General features: G+C 50.2%; 1 protein-coding gene across 12 annotated transcripts in view; it reads right to left on the minus strand.

Moving 5' to 3' along the window:
• The window catches only part of MICAL2 (microtubule associated monooxygenase, calponin and LIM domain containing 2), a 242,395-nt gene that overhangs the window by 95,042 nt on the left and 128,988 nt on the right, over nucleotides 1-18,365 (minus strand). For 4 of the 12 annotated variants that reach the window (XM_055282392.2, XM_055282398.2, XM_055282397.2 and 1 more), the window contains 7 exons: nucleotides 16,931-17,053; nucleotides 15,674-15,892; nucleotides 15,334-15,435; nucleotides 13,994-14,119; nucleotides 8,856-8,918; nucleotides 2,433-2,540; nucleotides 1,212-1,398 (listed from right to left, as the gene is read on the minus strand). In XM_055282392.2, coding sequence (XP_055138367.1) covers nucleotides 1,212-1,398; nucleotides 2,433-2,540; nucleotides 8,856-8,918; nucleotides 13,994-14,119; nucleotides 15,334-15,435; nucleotides 15,674-15,892; nucleotides 16,931-17,053 — 928 coding nt within the window. The remainder of the gene's footprint in view (nucleotides 1-1,211; nucleotides 1,399-2,432; nucleotides 2,541-8,855; nucleotides 8,919-13,993; nucleotides 14,120-15,333; nucleotides 15,436-15,673; nucleotides 15,893-16,930; nucleotides 17,054-18,365) is intronic. The other 8 variants (XM_055282401.2, XM_055282400.2, XM_055282403.2 and 5 more) reach the window with 4 other exon arrangements.

Consider the following 18,365-nt stretch of genomic DNA (forward strand, 5'->3'; position numbering starts at 1 on the left):
GCACCCGGAGAGGGCATGGGAGCTCTGAGCCCCTTCTCCCATACCACACCCCATGCCTCTTTTCCATCTGGCTGCTCCTCTGCATCCTTTATAATAAATAGGACAACATTTAAAAAAAAAATCCCCAAATCAAACTGAGCCAAGTTTCTTCATAAGACCAGTTGCCAGGCAGCAAAATAGACAGCTTCGAGTATGAACACCCTCAATCTTTCTTTGTGGAATACCTGGTGGGTGGGAAAGGCTGAGAGCAAATGGCAGCAGTGATGGGGAGGAAAAGACCCAGATGGGGCACACACTGGGAAACTGTCACTGCCCAGGACCACTGTGCGCCTTCCAGAAAAGCCTTCCTTGCTCACTGCTACACTGGTAACAACAGCAATAGTAAAAATTGTAACAGTAGGGGACACTTACATAGGAATGACTGTATGCCAGGCACGATGCTACAAGCTTCACATGAATTAACTCATCAGTCATCACAACCACTCTGAGAGCTAAGGACTACCGTTAACCTCATTTTACAGATAAGGAAACTGGGAGACCAAGAGTTTAAGTAACAGGCCCAAGGTTCCATGGCTAGGAGGTGGTAGAGTCTGGAGCCAAACCCAGGCAGTTTAGTTTGAGGGTGTGTATTGAGCGCCATGCTATACTGCCTCTCGTTAGAGATGACAAAGCAAATGTCAAGTGCTGAAAATTAGAAAATAATCATTCGTTCCGATGAGCATGATTCCTCCATTGATGTCCTTGTTAGGCCACTTATCAGAAGGAATGTCATTATGATGGTTATTTTAAAAACACACACTATGTAAGTAATATTAACATTGCATCATTTGGTGAACCTTACTGCATGCCAGGTGTGGTGCTGAGCATGCAACGGAGAGTATCAGGTTGGATTTTCTTGGCCATATAGGGACAATGGAGGGTGGTGAGGCTACATAAGAAGAGGTACATAGAGCCCTGGGCACACAGTAGGTGCCCACCAGGACCTGGTATGCCACACCACAGTGCTGATGCTACCCCTTCCCTGGGACCACAGGCAGCCTCTCCTTCTAGCAGGAGCTCCCAGTCTCCCTAAGCAGCTTTCCTGATGACATCATACTTCCTTTTGGGCATGTGTTGGGTGTTCTAGAGCCACCAGAGGGACAGGAACCCAAGCCAAGGACACACCTGAGGCCAAGGCCAGAGCCCAGTGCTGCCCTGGCCCCTGGGGTTACCTTCATCGCAGTCAAAGGTGTAGGCAGCCAGGCGCAAGGTGGTGGCACAGACGCTGCAGCGGAAACACTCGCGGTGGAAGAAGTGGCCCTCGGCGCTCAGCCGTTCCATCACGTACACACGCTTCTTACAGAAGTAACACGTGTCGCTGCCTCCCAGGTTAAGGGGAAATGACTTTCGCATAGATTCCTGGGGATCGGGAGAGAAGAGTGGGTGTATTAGGGCTTATCCTGAGCCTTCAAATGCCAGGCCAAGGCTTTTAGAAATTCCACACTGAATGCTGGGGACCTCGTGGGCTTCTGCTTCCTGCTCCTGCCACTGCAGCAAAGAGGGAGGGGTAGGAAGATACGCCCCCAACCCAGACCCCAACCCTGCAGGGACTGCTGTTAACTGTACTCCCAGGCAGGCCAGAGACAACAAGGTGGGCCTGGGAGGGGCTCTCCCCGAGCTTGGCTGCTCTGGTTTTGGGGTGGGAGTGATCCTGGTCTGACAGAGTGGGCTTTACTCACAAACCTGTCCACCCCATGATATTCTTTCCAGGATCTGTCCTTGGGATTAAGTGTCACCTGGTTCTGGACAAAGGTCCTGAAACTGGCCTGCTGAGGATGTTTTAGGTGTCCTGTTCCCCTGCAGTGGCACAGGTTGGGTGGGGAAAGCTTATGGCATCCAATCTGGTCAGTTATAGTCCTAATTGTGAAGTGGGAGAGCATGGGCCAGGGCAGCAGTACCTCTGGGCGATTCCAGGGCAATGTGCCAAAAGGAAACAGAAAGAATGGTCAACTAAAATTCCTGGTGATGGCAGCGAGCAGCCTAGTTTAGAGAAAGGGAGAATTCAAATCAAAGGGATATTTTCCCCATGACTTTTTTCTCAATCCAATGCACAGAGTCTGTTCAGGTTGGACACTAAACACTGAAAGTGAGGGCCATTCGATTATGCTCACGGCCTCACCTGGGCCTTTCTACCAAGCCGTTCTTCAAAGCCACAGACAGCAGGAATATCTCTATTTTCAAAAAGACCGCAGGGGACCTGAGTGAGATCTGTCTTTAAGGAAATGCAGCCTCCCTCTAACTTCTTCCCTGATTCAGCTCATTCTCAGCCCCCTCTTGTTCCAAGAGAAGAGGAGCCTCAGGAGGGCCAGGGAATCCTCTTCACATCCCATGTGCCCGCCCTGAGATGCCAGAGCCAGTGTCTGTGGGTGAAGGCTGGGGGTGCATGTCCTTACCAGGTCTGGAGAGGTGGCCTGGGCCTTAGGTCTGTGATCATTCTTGTACAGATTGACCAGGACTTCAGCTGCAGCCCCTATTCCGCTGGACACTTTCCCTACCGTCAGCTAACCAAGAGCAGAGGCAGAGGAGACAGAGACAAAGGTAGAAGCCAGTTAGCACCCAGGAGGAAAACACAAGCAGGATGGATGGGGAGAGGGCTCCTCACCCACATGCAAATAGCACCCCATGACCCAGGAGAAGCAAAACCAGCCAGGAGCAGACTGCGGGGATTCTGGATGTGGAGAAAAGAAATAAAACCCTGTGGCTGCAAAAACACAAGAACTCTAGGATTCCACTTATATGTGGTACCTAAAGTAGTCAAAATTGTAGAGACAGGCAGTGGAACAGTGCTTGCTGTTGTTTAATGGGTACAGAGTTCCAGTTTTACAACAACTAAGAGTTCTGGAGTGGGAGGAGGGTGAGGGTTGCACACGAAGGATGTATTTAATACCACTAAACTGTACCCTTAAAAAATGGTTAAGGCTGGCTGGGCGTGGTGGCTCATACCTGTAATCCCAGCACTTCGGGAGGCCGAGATGGGCGGATCACCTGAGGTCGGGAGTTCAAGACCAGCCTGACCAACATGCAGAAACCACATCTCTACTAAAAATACAAAATTAGCCAGGCATGGTGGCGCATGCCTATAATCCCAGCTACTTGGGAGGCTGAGGCAGGAGAATCACTTGAACCTGGGAGGCAGAGGTTGCGGTGAGCCAAGATCACACCATTGCACTCCAGCCTGAGCAACAAGAGTAAAACAGTGTTTCAAAAAAAAAAAAAAAAAGGTTAAGGTGGTAAATTTTATGTCATGTATATTTTAACTCAATAAAAAAATTCGAGGAAAGGAAAGATTAAAAACCAAAAGCCTTTTAGTCCTGGGTGGGCCACGGGACTGTTACATCCACTGTGGGGTGCAAGGCCTTCTGAAGTTCCTGAGCCTCTCATTGCACAGATGTGTGCATGAATCCCAGAGAAGGGAACGGTCTATCTGAGGCTGCTTAGCAAATAAATTCAAGATTCCAGACTGTACTCTGGTCTCCTGCCCCCCAGCCCTGGGCCATTCAGAGCTTCACTCAGCAAGGGCATGGGGTAAACGTGGTACTCAGACCCAATCATTACCCAAAAGCCCCAAAAACCTGCGAGTTAGACAAGCCAAGCAAAGAAGAGAAGAAAATCAGGAACCAAGCCCCCTCAGACAGAAAGGTAGACCGCCAGACTGCAGCCACCCTCTTCCAGAGACCCCTTGTCCCTGGAGGGCTGCAGACAGCTGCTCAGGGACCAGCAAGACCAGGGGAAGGGTATGGGCTCAGCTCCACCACAGGCCAGTGCTGAGACTTGGCATAAAGCACAGAACTTCTGACCTCAGTTCCTCATTTAGTAAATTGGGGAGAGTTATACCTGTCTCCCGAGTTTGTGGAAAGGACTGAGCGAGAGAATGTGTGTCCTATTACCTGGCACTTAGCAGGCTCTGGGCCAGGACTACCCTTGCGTGATATTGTGATATCGTCGGAAATACATATTTGGACTCTGCCCCCTGGTTCCTGAGGCAGAGCTCCTAAGACCTTTGTACCTTTCTGAGTGACAGCAGCATCTGATGCAGAGATCCTAAATCCCCTGGGATTTCGTGGGTGATAGGAGCATCCTTTGCTGGAATGAGGTGACTCTTGAGCTCCTGGACAGCTTCAGGATGGGGCTGGTTGCCAGGGGAACCAACCCTGTGATTAAAGGGTTGGAACTTTCAGCCCCACACACTGACCTACAAGGGCAGAGAGGCTGAAGGTTGAGTTAATCACCAACAGCCAATGAGGTAATCGATCATGCCCTTCATAATGAAGCCTCCATAGAAACCGAAAAGGTTAGGGTTTGGAGCTTCTGGAGGGCGGACCATGCGGTGCCCGCCCTTTCCCACATGCCCTGCCCTGTGCCTCTCCTCACCTGGCTGTTCCTCTGTATCCTTGATAAGATCCTGTATAATAAACCAGTAACTGTGTTTCCCTCCTCAGGTTTAACTAATTAGCAAGGATGGCTCACAGAACTCAGGGAAAAGCTTTCCATTTATAGATTTTGTTGGTGGGGAGAAACATCCCCACTCTATTTGGTGACCAGAGGTGAGTGGTGTGAGAGTGGAGAGAAGCAGCGTTGTTTTTTTCTTATACCTTGATTCCTCCCTCCCTTCCCTCCTCTGGATTCAACCTGCCTTAGCCTGCCTTGAAGCTCTCAGGTCCCTCCCAGCAGGACCACAAGAGCAGTACGTGGAATGGGCACACACTGGGCAGGTAGGACAGGATGGCGACTGCAGCAGGCTCCAGAGCCAGCGCCCAGCAAGGTCAGCTTGGAGACAGTGAGGCGGCAGTTCTGCCTGGGCCCTGGGGTGCAAGGCCCAGTGACAGGTTGTGGGTGCCTGTGCTCCTGAGGGCACCTACAAATGCCTGGACCCCCACCAAGGTATCAAAGAGCTGGGGAAAGGGTGGAAGCTGACAGCCCAAAGAGCATGGCACAATTACACATACCCCCTTCTGCAAACCCCAGCTTGCTCTCCCCTTCACCCCTCACCCCCAGCTCTGGAAGCCCACTCTGGAAGCCCACCCTGGTATCGCTGCAGTCTCTTCTTGGAGGAGGTAAATACGCATAGCATGAGATTCTAGAAACACTGCTCCTGATCCCAAGATCGTAGAGGGAGGGAAGCTCTAGGTCCTCCCCAGCTTCTGAACCCAGCCTCTGGGAGATGTGGCCAGAGAGAGCAGCAATGGAGGCTGCAAGGCCTCTGGGCAGGGGTTGATATCCATCACCACACCAAATAACAGTAACTTGTGTGTGAGTGAAATGATGACCTCCATCAAAACCCAAGACTGCCCTTGGGAGGCCACATCTAAACTGATAAGAGAAAGCCTCAAATTTAAAGCAGGGAGTCCAGGGAACTGCAAAGCAGATGACAGGCTCACCACAGCTCCCCATCTGCTACCCCATGGGTAGCAGTGCCCATTCTCAGGGCCTAAGGCTAACTCACTGGCTTCCAGCAAAAGCACAGGCACTAAATAGGGCTGAGCAGGGAAAGGAGTGCCTGGCAAGCTAGTGCAAACAAAGCCCAGGAGCTCCTTGCTCCCTTTCTCATTAGGAAGCCCAACATTACAGCAACTTGGGAATGGTCACTCCAGACCACGTGTGCGGCTTTGGGGCCTGCAGAGGACAGGGATGCAGGCTTGCTGGGGGTGTCTGATCCCTTGAACTCAGACAGATGGGACCTCATCAGAGTTTACCAAGCCTGCCACTTCTTGGGAGCAGCTGTCAGGCCTGGCTCCCCCTTCCACCCCGCCTCTACCCTGGCCCAACCTGGGAGGGATTAGGATTCTGCTTCCAAGTGTACTGTCTGCCATTTCCAGGAGGCCACAAATGCCGAGAAATTTAGCCCCTGCTTCCAAGAAAGGTTCAGGTGTATCAGCTCAGGACAATAAGCCATTGTTTGCTTGATGTTCCATCCCCTGCTGGGGCCCCCAGCTTGGCCCCTCAGATAGGGGCTATAGGATACAAAGGACTTCCTGGGCTTTGTGGGAGGAAAGGCAGGGAGGTCAGTTATACTCTCAGCACTGCCTGCCCAGCCCCTTGTGTGACTGCCTCCACTGGCCCAGCGTGTGAACTGGCTCCACAGTATTCTCCCAGAAAGGTACCACAGTGATGCCAAGATACCCATGCACAATTACTGCCTCCCCTGAGTAAGCAGAGACTATACTTTTTGGAGCTTTTAATACAAATCCCTAATGAGACCTTATTAACTACTTAGCTAATAAGCACTTTGTGCACTGAGCTTCTGAGCAACCCTGACTTGGGGAGGCATTACTGAAGCATGCAGAGGGCTGCGAGGTTGCTGGGAGGTGCTGCCAAAACTGAGCAGCTGCAGAGCTGCTCCATTGTCCTACAGCACAGGGCACAGTCTGGGTCATCTGCGCAGGGGATCCAGGATGAAGACCACACCTGGTCCCACCTTTCGTTAGGTCCAAAAGCTCCCTTTCTCCACGTGGCACCCACACATCCACCCCGAGAAGGTGACTTTTTTTTTTTTTTAAAGTAAAATGGAAGCACCTTTAAGGAACTCAGTACTGGGTCTCCTACCTGCCCTTCCCAACCTGATGAAATGCATTCCAGAATCACCAAGAGGTAGACCAGCACTTCTTTGAGAGGCCACAGGGAAATAAGGTGATGGAGAACTTGTCTCCTGGGATGAGGGGAGAGCTTTTGAAGCCCATCCCAAAGGCCAACGTGAAGGTGAATGTTGCCTTGGGCATCAAGGGTTATCTTCTATTTCCTGACAGCAGGACGGCCTTACCGGCTCTCAGAGTGAGGATATAACTAACTAGCTGGCTTCTGCTAGCTCATTGCTCCTCAAACTATCTGTGGCTAATGACAGGTTTTTTTCTTTTTAAATATTTAATCCATTATGGTCTGTTATTTCCAGATACAATGAAAATAAACTAGAAATATGATCACACACTTGAATGTGTGGCAATATCAAATGGTTCTACAAGTTTCCAACAATTACTCTCTCTCACTTGCTATAATCATGGGATTACAGCCCAGTCCCTGCCTGTGGCCCACACTTTGAGTAGCACTGCTTTAGTCAACTGGGGGAATCACCAGGTTCTCACAATCCTGAGAAATAAATGCTCAACTCATGGAGAAATCCCAGATAAGTCACCCTGGTGTGGACCTCAGGGTTAGAGCCAGTCCAGTGGTTCCTACCAAAGAGAAGCATGCATTGATGGCAAGACACCACACTCCTGGGGAGGCTGGTCAAGAGAAGAGCTTATAATTAGGCTGGGAACAATTCATCTAAATGCAAAGTTGGGCAATCTGATGATCTGGTCAGAGATGATCATGTTCCAGCCACTGGTTTTTTAAGAATTAGTAATTTCGAAGTCCCATGGGACTGCTTTTGCAACCCTTTAAATATTTCTCAATAGTCTTGTAATTTTCAAGAATTTAGGTGCTTTTCATTACCTTTTCCTCCCTTTTGAATTCTAATTATTTTTCAGCAAATTAATTAGAACATTTCAGGAGGGCAATCATCTCGCATTACACGAGGTTAACCTCACATACGCCATTTCCCTTCTGTGAGCCTCACCTTCCTCATCTGTAAAATGGAGAGACCCCCACCAACCTTGCAGGGCAGCGGAAAAGACTCCTGAAAGAACCTGGGCCATGCAGGAGGCACTCTGCAGATAGTGAGTCCAAAGCACGGCCATTGGGATAAATGCTTGAGGGAATGAATACCCCATTCTCTGTGATGTGCTTATTTCACATTGCATGCCTGTATTCAAGCATCTCATGTACCCCATGCATATATACACCTACTACGTACCCACAAAAATTAAAACCAAGCACGGCCATTTGTGCAGCTTTGCATTTCCATGTTCTGGGACTTCTCTCTTGTCTTAAATCACTTTCCTCTGCACAAGAGTGGCATGGCCCACACAGGACGAGCTCCCTGCCTCCTCTCCCCAGAGCCAATCTAGATAGAAACACGGCGACGCAGCTGTTGTCACACGCACCCATGCCAGAGGCTGCAGACGATGGCTAGACCTCTACAAAGAGGCATTTTCCAAGTGATCCTGTGACCCCACGCAGAATATGATGGTCCCCACCTGGATATCAGAGCGTTCCTCACACTGCACTGAGCTGGCCCATCTCTCCCTCAGTTTGCACTCCCTGAGTGACCTGTCTTATTCACCTCGACATTCCTGACACAAGGCAGATACTGTGAATGCAGGAAAAAGCAGGCTCCGGGCCCTGTTTGTGTGAGAACAATGGAAACATTCCTCCCTATGCCTGGGACTGAGCCAAGATTACCAGGTGTCCCGGCTACACTTCTCTGCTGAGTTTGGCCACCTGTGGCCACACAGCCTGCCAGAAGCATCGAGCAAGCCCACGTGGGTAAGGCAGCGGTGAGCAGAATGTGCAGGGCCTCAGAACAGAGGGCTCACAGGAAGGGGAGCTTTTGATAGGTAGGGCCAGAGGTGGTCTGCTGGATCCACTTGGGCAAGGACATCCTCACTGAGGAGTCCCTGTATGAGAAGACATCAGAGGACAGCCTGCTGGACCTGATTCCTCGGCCATATGCCCAGGGCTGGGGGTAGGAGGGCAGGCAAAGAACTGAAATCACTGTGTTCAAGGGTGTCTGGAAATTACAAGTTCAGAGCTGAGACGCAGGCAGGCCTTAGGGGCTGTGAGCTCCCAGTACAAGCACATGTCTGCCCACCTTCGTCCCCTGGTGCCAGGCACTGTACTGCTGCTGATCATATGCGCTTAACTCCAAGAGCCCTGCAGGTGGGTCTGATAATCCCCCTTTGCAGGTGAGGCAGCTGAAGTTCAGGGACGCTCTAACTCACCTGAGGATGCACTGTTCTCAAATGGCTGGGATGAAAATGGAACCCTGAAGGTGACTTCTTTTCCTTTAGAAAGAGAGGGATCAACATGCATTTTAGGTAAATAAGCTTTCTTTCCGAATTCTCTTCCACTGGGGAAAGAGAAGCTTTACAGGATACTTCAGGCATTTTGCATAGGTTACGACATTGCAGTATTCCAGTTACCCTCAAGAGTAGCTGCTGTCCTCTCCATTTTATAGGTTAAGAAACTAATGCTCAGAGAGGTTCACAAACTTGTCCAAGGCCACACAGTGAGTAATTGGTGCTCTGAACTCAAGTCTGATTTGAAACTCATATCCTTCTTCCACACCAGCACTCTGCAAATTAAAATCCCCCAAGCTAGGATGCACACAGGAGGCCTCCAAAAGGTTGCCTAGCTCTATTCCCAGGATAGAAGGAGGAACAGTGAGGTTGGAGGCAGCCTTGAGACCTGTCCCTGAGATTTATCCTCCTACCAGGTCAAACAAAGGCAGGTTGCCCCAGACAACACTTCCCAGCATTTCCCTGTTTCTCTCTACTATGCAAATCTCTAGAGTAAACCCTGCAAATCCAGTTTTAAAACAAACACCCCAAGGGTAGAGAAAGCTCCTTTTGCAATGCTCAGTGCTCTTCTGACCCTGGAGGACTGAGGGGCAATTCCCAGCCCAGTGAAGGCCCCCACCCCGCCCACTTGCCCAGCTGTGCAAACGCTCAGTGCCTTCTTGTTCCTGCAAGAGCCCAACAGCATGGCAAACAGCCAGCAGCCAATAGCCATTCCATGGGCCAGAGCAGCACAGTGGCCTCCCTTCTGGAAGAGCGAAAGTAACTAATGGCTGATAGGGAGCCGAGATCACAGAAGAGGGCTGGTTTGGTGGGATAGATAAGGAAATGGTGCCGGGGACATAAAACTGGGCATAGGTCTCACAGTCCACAGCCTGGAAAGACAGACTCTGCCAAGGATCTGAGCCCCCCGTGAGAGCCCTCAAGACTCCCGGTGACCATTCAGGCCAAGAAACCCACAGCACCACTCTGAATTTTAAAGTGGAATATCAATCTTTGGTATTCCACTTTATCTGCCCGCTGAGAGGGCGGGCAAGTGGAGTCTGAAGGCAGAGCCCTGGCTCCCTGTCTTGGAGTCAGCAACTCAAGTTTGCATCCCTATGAGTAACAATTGCTCCTCATAGTAAGTTTGGCTAAGTCTGTTCCCATGAGGAGATTATTCATGGATCCTCGGAATTGGTGTGGAAGACCATAGGGCAGGAATAGAGATATGCTGCCTGCCAGGAAGTTGCCAAGGACTAAGCATCAGTTTCGAAGTGCATTTTTCTTCCTCTTGCTCCCCTGTATTCAGGCAAACTTGGGTCAATTGAGCAAAAAGAGCAGCCCAAAATCTGTTTGGAAGAAGCATTAAGGCCCCAGGCTCTAGGAGAGAAACTCCCTGAGCTCCACCAGGATAGAATAAATCTGTTTATCACCAAGTCATCACCTACTTTAAGGAACAGCCAGTTCTCTCCCTAGAGAAGGTTGTGATTCCGCATGTGCAAAGCCCAGTGCTGAATCAATGGTGGGGCAGAGTTCGGGGAGTGAGGGAAGTCAAGGCAATGGGTGAGGCTGGCAATATCCTTTCTAAGACTGCTTGAAACTAGAAACTCACCACTCCATCCACAACTGCCTAGAACGGCCTCACAGTGTGACCTGCATGAACCTGTGAGTGTAGGTACTCAGAGAAACTGAGGCACAGAAAGGCTAAGTGACTTGCCCAAGAGTCCATTCTAAGAGGCCCTCCATCATTCCCAGCCATACTGTGAAAGAAACATCAGCCAATAATTAAGATGTTGGAAGCTGTCAAAATAGCCCAATTATGTCATCTAACGGCCAGCGCTGGCTTGGGAGATAGAATTTTTTAAAAGAACAAAACTGGGGCAATTGTTCTACCACAACTGGGGAGAAGCAAGGAACAAAGCTGTAGAGGTGGGGACAGCAGATCTGGGGTTGGCCACCCCAAAGCCCTCCCTGTCCCTGAGTGTGAGGGTTTTACATGGACACAGCCTCTGGGCCTCTGACAAGGCCTCCATGCACGTGTGGCTTCTGCAGGACGGAATAGAGCACTGGCCTGGGAGTCGGAACGCTGGGCTCCAGACTCCTCCCTGCGCCTTTGCCTTCTTACCTGTGACTCCGCTCCTGCTCAGTTCTCACCATCACAGGAAGAGCTCTCCGGCCCCCACGCAACCACTCCATTTACAATTGCCACCCTTCCCTCCCCAGCATTCCCGGTCCCCACCACCAGCTCTAATTTTTTCATAGGAAATATTGTCTTGCCCTCTAACACATTATATAATTTACTGATATATTGATGGTTGTAGGCTGCTAGGGTGTAAGCCTCATTAGGACAGGGATTTAACTCTTATTCATCGATGCATATCCTGACAGCCTGAAATGCCTAACAATGGATTTTCACTCAATAAATATTTGTTTACTGAGGGTGGTGATTCATGTCTACAGTCCCAGCTACTCAGGGGTGGAAGGCTGAGGCAGGAGGATCACTTGAGTCCCAAAGTTTGAGGATGCAGTGAGCTATGATCACACCACTGCACTCTGGCCTGGGTGACAGAGAGAGACCCTGTCTCCAAAAAAACAAAAAAATTAAATTTGTTGAATGAATGAATGTTCACATATTGGCTTTCAGAGTGACATTGGTGGAGAAAGCTCCTTTTGCAATGCTCAGTGCTCTTCTGACCCAGGAGGACTGAAGGGTAGCTCCCAGCCCAGTGAAGGGCCCCCCTGCCCAGCTGTGCAAAGGCTCAGTGCCTTCTTCTTCTTGCAAGAGCTCACCAGCATGGCAAATGGCCAGCAGCCATGCCACAGACCAGATCAGCAGTGGCCTCCCTTATGGAGGAGCAAAATTAACTAATGGCTTATAGGGAGCCGAATCCTCAGGGGAGGGCTGCCTGAAGAGCCAGAGACAGCGGCAGGCAGGGCCTCAGCGGGTGTGATGATGATGTGATGGGGACACGCTTAGTGGCTGACAGCATCTCTGTCTTACCCAGCAGCTCTGCATGTTCCCAGCAGGCTGCCCCCTGCCCTCTCTTAGAAGGATCTAATGCCTGGTGGAAACCAAGTCAGAGTATTTGGGAGGTGTAGGAGCTTTTCTTGCAGCAGTTTTGGCCCCAACAGTGACCACACCAGACTTTCCAGCGGATGAGAGAAAGGCAGGAACAAGAGAAGGCCTTGCCTGGCTCTACCCTGAAGGGCCCAGTCAGCTGGAGGGGGCTGGGCCAGAGAGAAGCAAGGTGTGGGCCTGCCTGACCAACTAGGGGCACAAGCCACTGCCTGGTCTGTGCCCAGGTGCCTTCTCCCCTCCCACCATCCTGCCAAGGGTGCCATGACCTTTTCCCATAGTAGGGAATATACCCTGGGGAAGGCCCCTTTCCCTAACTGGGCAAAAAGCCTACCCTGCAACTTTGCTGATGGTGATGACAAAAATGCCTGTCTCCACCCATGTTGCTCACTGTAACATGAGCCCAGAACCAATCTTACTGAGGAAGAGGAGGCCCAGATAGGTCAGGAGACTTAAGGTCAAACAGCTGGCCTGTGGCTGACCTGGAGCATGTGGCTGGGGATCTTGATATGCTGACCATGGCTATTTCCAGTGGCATTGAAGATCATGTTAGCGTTTCTCTGTGCTACCTGCTGCTGCCCTTTCTGGGTGCTTTCCATTCACACTGGGGGCCTCAGATGGGATGGGGCTGGTAAGATCCCTTGCTCCTTTCTTAGAGACTCTACCTACACCGTTCTCCTCAAAGAGGTGGAGGCCAACAGGGGTGGGACCCCCAATTACACACCAAGAGGCAGCTTCTAATTTTTGACTAATGCAATAGCATGGAGCTGGTTTGTGCATCAGTCTAACAGCACAGAAACAGACCAGCACTCCTTCTGGCAGCGGCACATGCAGCATGACACACAGAGCCTTGGTGGGAGCCAGACACACTGGCTGTGAACAGAGAAGCACAGTTGGCGGGTGGAGTGGGGGAGACTCCAAACCTACTCCATGAGCAACAGCTCACGAGGTAGGCTTCACGCCCATTTCTAGATTCATTCATTCCAGGGCCCACCTTCCCAGAAGACAGACCCTCTCCCACCCCAGCCTGGTATTGTTCTCAGCACAGGAGGTAACAGGACAAGTGAGAAACACGAAAAGCACCCCAAACCCAGTCTTAATCATTGTTCGTGAGTGCATTTCATTAACTACTTAATCAAAGTTAGCTCCCCACTCTTCTCATCCTCCATGCTGATCTCCGCACTACTATCTGAGCTGTACTTCTAGAACACAGAGTAGATCCTGCAGTGGCTTCCTATAACCCAGAGGATAAAATGAAATTCCTTTACAGAGTGGGCTCACTTCCACTCTCCATGCCCACATAAATACTTTTATCCCCAAGTTCAAGTCACACCAGACATTCCATCTTTCCATGTCACGTAAGCCATGCCTGCCTGCCTTTGCACAGGGTAGCTCCTCTCCAAAACACCCTTGCCCTAAACTTCTCTCTAGCAAAATCCCCCCACGGAACCTTCAACACTCACTCAGTTCCCATATTACTTTCTCTGCATTACCTCCCAGTCTTCTCCCCTCTCCATTCCTACAATCTTGCCCTTTAAACCTCTTATAGAGTGAATGGTGTTACGTTAAGTTTATCATGTGAAATTGCCATCTTATTAGTACAAAACAGGCAAATAGCAGTATGTGATGTGATATTTCATATTACAAAAATGTCACTTATTTCTATGCTAATGTGCTATTTCCCATATCAACTGTAGTAAGGGAACTGCACCGCCCTCTCTGTTTTCTCAGCATCTGGCACGAAGGGTGGCATATTGTGGGCCCTGATTAATGCTTGCTGAATGAATGAGCCCTGTCTGGCAAGCTTTTGTACACTGCCTGTTCTGCCGTGTTGTATGCTCTAACACAGAAACAAAATCGAATCCAGCACTGGTGTAAAATATCTTACAAATTTTTATTCCAGCCAAGCCAGGCTCAAGATGTTTGTCTGTGCAGGTCAAGTGGAGCATGAGAACATCTGGGAACATGCAGGGAATGGGGAAAGCAAATTGTTCAGGACAACTACCTTTCTGGCAGGAGAAGGAGAGTCAACAGTTGATGGAGAGGAAGAAGCAGCTGGATCAGGAGACGGAAGGCAAGAGGGAGGAGACGGAGGATGAGTATGAGACAGGCCTTTAGAGAGTAGTTTATTCTGCACAGAACAGAAATAGAAGAAACAAGGATTATCCCAGGAGTCACACATGGTGATACCTGCCTCGATCATGCAGTCCCACGCCTGTGCACTCAAGAGGGCAAAGAAAGGAGACCCATGTCTCAGGACAACACAGAAACCCCTGTCTTTGGAGCCAGAAAGGATTATCTGGCTCCCGGTTACACTGCATTCTGCTGCAACTATTCCAGTTCCCTTGTCACACCAAAATAGCTCATGCAGATTCAATTCGTTCCTGCCTACATCTGCCTCAGACACCAATGCCAATTACCAAAGCCCTCACCCTGGAGCTTGGTATGAAGTAGCAGCTGCGAGCTTAGGAGAGAAGAACCCTGGGCTACTTTAGGGCAGGTGGCCACAGCAGGGGCCTCTATAGCTGCAGCAGGCAACTGTGCTAGCCTCCTGGCAGTCATGTGGAATCCTAAAAATGAACGAAGTGTAAAGCATCCTTCCCATGCCAATGACTCCACCAAGTAGCAGAAGAGGAGACTAAGTGAAAACAGTGGAGAGGCAAGTTCTAGGGACAGGCGTGCTGTGAGGGAGGGAAGACTTCACACATACACCCACCTGTAGGATCTCATTATCAACCCTTTCATTTCCTCTTGAGCACACGCTCTTCTTTTCAGCAAATTTCCAAATAAGTACCTGGCTTGGAGGAGGCTGTACTTCCTAATTCTAAGGCAAAGCCATTCTTGTTGGCTTGACTTTATCCCATGGGGAAGCAGAGCCCCAGTTACAGCATGTGGTTGGCCCCATCATTCAGTATCTTCCTGATCAGGGCCACAGGGAGATTTCTCTCTCACTCAAAAACATCACAAGCAACTGGGTAAAGGCACTGTGATTCTGCAACTGATGACTGTTTCCGCTTTGTGTTGACCCTTAGGAAGCTCAGAGCCTGCTTGGAAAATATCTAGGGTCTACCGGCTTGTGCTTCTTACAGTAATGCCTTTCTTGATCTGTGTTTACTTTCCTGTCTTAGTTTTTCCTTTCTCATGATGTATTTACTTATTTTTAATCTTTGCATTTGGGTCTTTTTTAGATGCTAGCTTGTATTACTTAGTGGCTTGAAAAATAAAGAGCTCCTCATGCTATAAAAGGAGGAAGGAGGAGAAAATTGAGCTCAGAGCCCGATTCAGGGTCACCTGGCTGGATGTCCAACATCAGGTTCCTGGGGGCTCTGAAAGCCCCATGTTTACCTGCGGGAAATCCTCGTGTCCAAACATGGAGGCAAGGTGAGCCGCCTTCTCCTTAATGTTCTTTGTGTGAAATTCCCTGTTGGCCAAGTTCTGAGCCCTCTTCTGCAGTGAAGGTGAGAAAGGAGAAAGAAAAGAGAGATAGTGACAGAGACTGAGACAGTTGCTTCCAAGAAGTGGGTGACGGAGGCAGCTGGGGACCTTGCCTGCTCACCACACACGGCAGGATGAGAGACAGGGGGTGGGCAGAGGGAGGAGGAACCCACCTGGGTAGGAGGAGGGAGGGGAAGAAAGGAAGTCACCCAGACACGGACAGAGACAGGGCAAAAAGTGAGTCTTTCACCTGGAGAATCTTTTCCTCCACTTGTTGCAGCCGCCACAGCACCCCGGAAAGAGCCTGTGCCCTCGGGCGGGTAGAAGGCAGGGTAGCGAAATTTTCTGTCCCACCCAGCTGTAGGTCAGACTTGGCTCTGGCTCTCCAGGGCCTGCTCAGGCACTCGCTGCCAGCAGACACTTGCTTGAGCTCTCTGAGCACGTGCCCCGTCACGACCACAGAGGGGAACTGGGAAAGAGGGAAAATTAAGCTTCCTTCCCTACTGAGGCCCTTTCATACACCCTCACCATGAGGGATCCCCCATGAAGACCAGAGACAAAGGGTGCACCAGGTGCAAGTCTAAGTAAGATTCCAAACTAGCCCCAGGTGTTGACTCTCCACCACCTGCATCAAAATTGCCTGGCCTCCTCATTCACAATACACGGTCTGGGGCCTCACCCCCAAGCCCCTGAATCAAAACCTCTACAATGCTGGTTCTCAATCCTAGCTGCACACTGACATTTAGGGTACTTAAAAAAAAACACCCAAGTCTGGGGCCAACCCCCAGAGATTTCGATTGGATTGTTCTGGACTGGGCATGAGACATTGGTAGTCTTTTAAAAGCACCCCAGGTGAGGCAGACAGACATAAAATTGCTGCATTGTATTCACACCGACCTTACTCAACCTCCACCACCCGGGAGCAACACATAAATCCTAATGCTGACCAGACAACTTTGTGGCTTATGGTCAATAATAGTGATTTGGTTCAGATTCCAAATCCAGGAGCACTACCTGCCATAAGCCACACCCCGTGACTGCCAGCTGCCTTCCCGCCCACTATGCAGGTCCTCAGCTACTCTGGCACCGGGAAGGCCTTCACCACATCCCAGCCTTACCCCTTCAATGGGTCCAGCCAAGTGGCCACCTGGGCCCATTCCAACATCACTTTTTCATTGATATGGAAATCAGCCTATTTGATGATCTGCAGATAATGCTTAGTGTCATAGGGCATCATACAAAATATCCTGTATTCTTCCCTAGCAGCATCATCGAGAGCATGGATTTGGTCAATTGATACCTCTGATTGGCTAAGGGATCAATAAAATGTATTTTGTGATGTTGCATACTTGGTTATTCTTACCTATAAGTGTAGTGACATCAAGGTGAGTCCAGAAAATCTACAATCATCCCTACTTGGGGTGTGGGAAGAGCCACTGACCCCACCCCTCTGGATCAAAGTCCCCTCTGGCTTCAGCAAAACAGCATCCACTGGAAGGAGCCCTACCTGCCTTTTCAGAGGAGGTGATGGGCTGGGTGTGGCCTCCTCCAGCTTGGGGCAGCAAGAGTGAACAGGAGGGCCAGAGGAAGAGCACAGGACGGGCTTACCTATCCCTGAGACACGGCGTTCCTGGGAGCAGAAAGGTGAGTCCAAAAAAGCAGCCACAGGAGACATGAAGGAAAAGGTGAGTCAGATTGAGAGGCTCAGAGGGGGGAGAAAAGAAGAGTGAGACGAAGTTTGCAAGCACAGAGGTGCAGAGGAAGCACTGGGCTGAGCTCCTGCAAGTTGGGCCCAGCTGGGAAACTTGAGCCCTGGCTCCCTGTCCATGTGAACAGCAAGTCCTGGAGTCTCCTTTCTCATGGACAATGTGTGAATCCCAGGGTGGCTTTGCTTTTGGCTCAGACACAGGGCCTTAAGCAGGCACTGCCAGAGCCCATGCCAGGCCAGGGTGGCTGGCCCAGGAGTCCACCTGGAAACAGAAAATCTTCCTGCCCACTCAAGGACAGGGATGCTCCAGTGCTTCTGATGGAGTTGAGCCCTCATCAGCACTTGGGGACTGTGAAGGGCCAAGCCTCCAGAATGGGCAATCAAGAAAATTTGTGGAGAGTTACAAGTCTCAAGGAAATGGCCCCCTTATAATAAAATCCCTTCACTTCCTGGAGAAGGTCAGTTCTCCCAGGAGGGACACAGTCCACATCAAGACTAAAGAGACATCTATGGTTGCCTCTAAAGCTAATTAACTATGAGTCTGTCCTCCCAAAAGGAGTCTCATTCTGTCATGTGACAGGTGTTCACCATAGAAAAACCAAACCTCTTTTCCCAAGCTTCTGTAATGTGACAACAGCACCCTAAAGGAAGTTCAGGGGAGCAAATGGAACCACAAGGCACAGACCTCGGAGCCGGAGTCAGGAGGAAGCCTAGAGCCTGATGCAGCGTTCTGCCTCCTCCAGCCTCACACTAACCCCCATCAGACAAAACAGCCCCACCAGGCTGACCCTGGTGCAGGGAGAGAGGGGAGTGCCAGGAAACACCTGGGAGGTTGGCCTTCAATACTGTGAGCTCGGACTCAGTTCCTCTGGTTTGGATGGATCTTCTCACTGTGGACTTTGTACTTTCCCAGCCAGCCAGCCTCTCAAAGCTCCTTCAAACTATCATCTCAAAATTGGCTGCAAACCAAGTCATGGTTGGAAAGCAAAACCAAATTAGGGAATGGATTTGTTTAATGCAGAACCACCACCAGCAAACTAGGCCCATGGGCCATATCTGGCCTGCTCCTGTTTTTTGTAAATAAAGTTTTATTGGAACCCAGCCAGGCTCGTTTGTTTAGGTATTGTCTACTGCTGCTTTCATACTACAATGGCAGAGTTGTAACAGAGACAGTATGGCTTCCAAAGCACTAAAAAACTGCTATCTGGCCTCTTACAGAAAAGTCTGTTGACTC

Source organism: Symphalangus syndactylus, chromosome 6, assembly GCF_028878055.3.
Source record: "Symphalangus syndactylus isolate Jambi chromosome 6, NHGRI_mSymSyn1-v2.1_pri, whole genome shotgun sequence".
NCBI lineage: Eukaryota > Metazoa > Chordata > Mammalia > Primates > Hylobatidae > Symphalangus > Symphalangus syndactylus.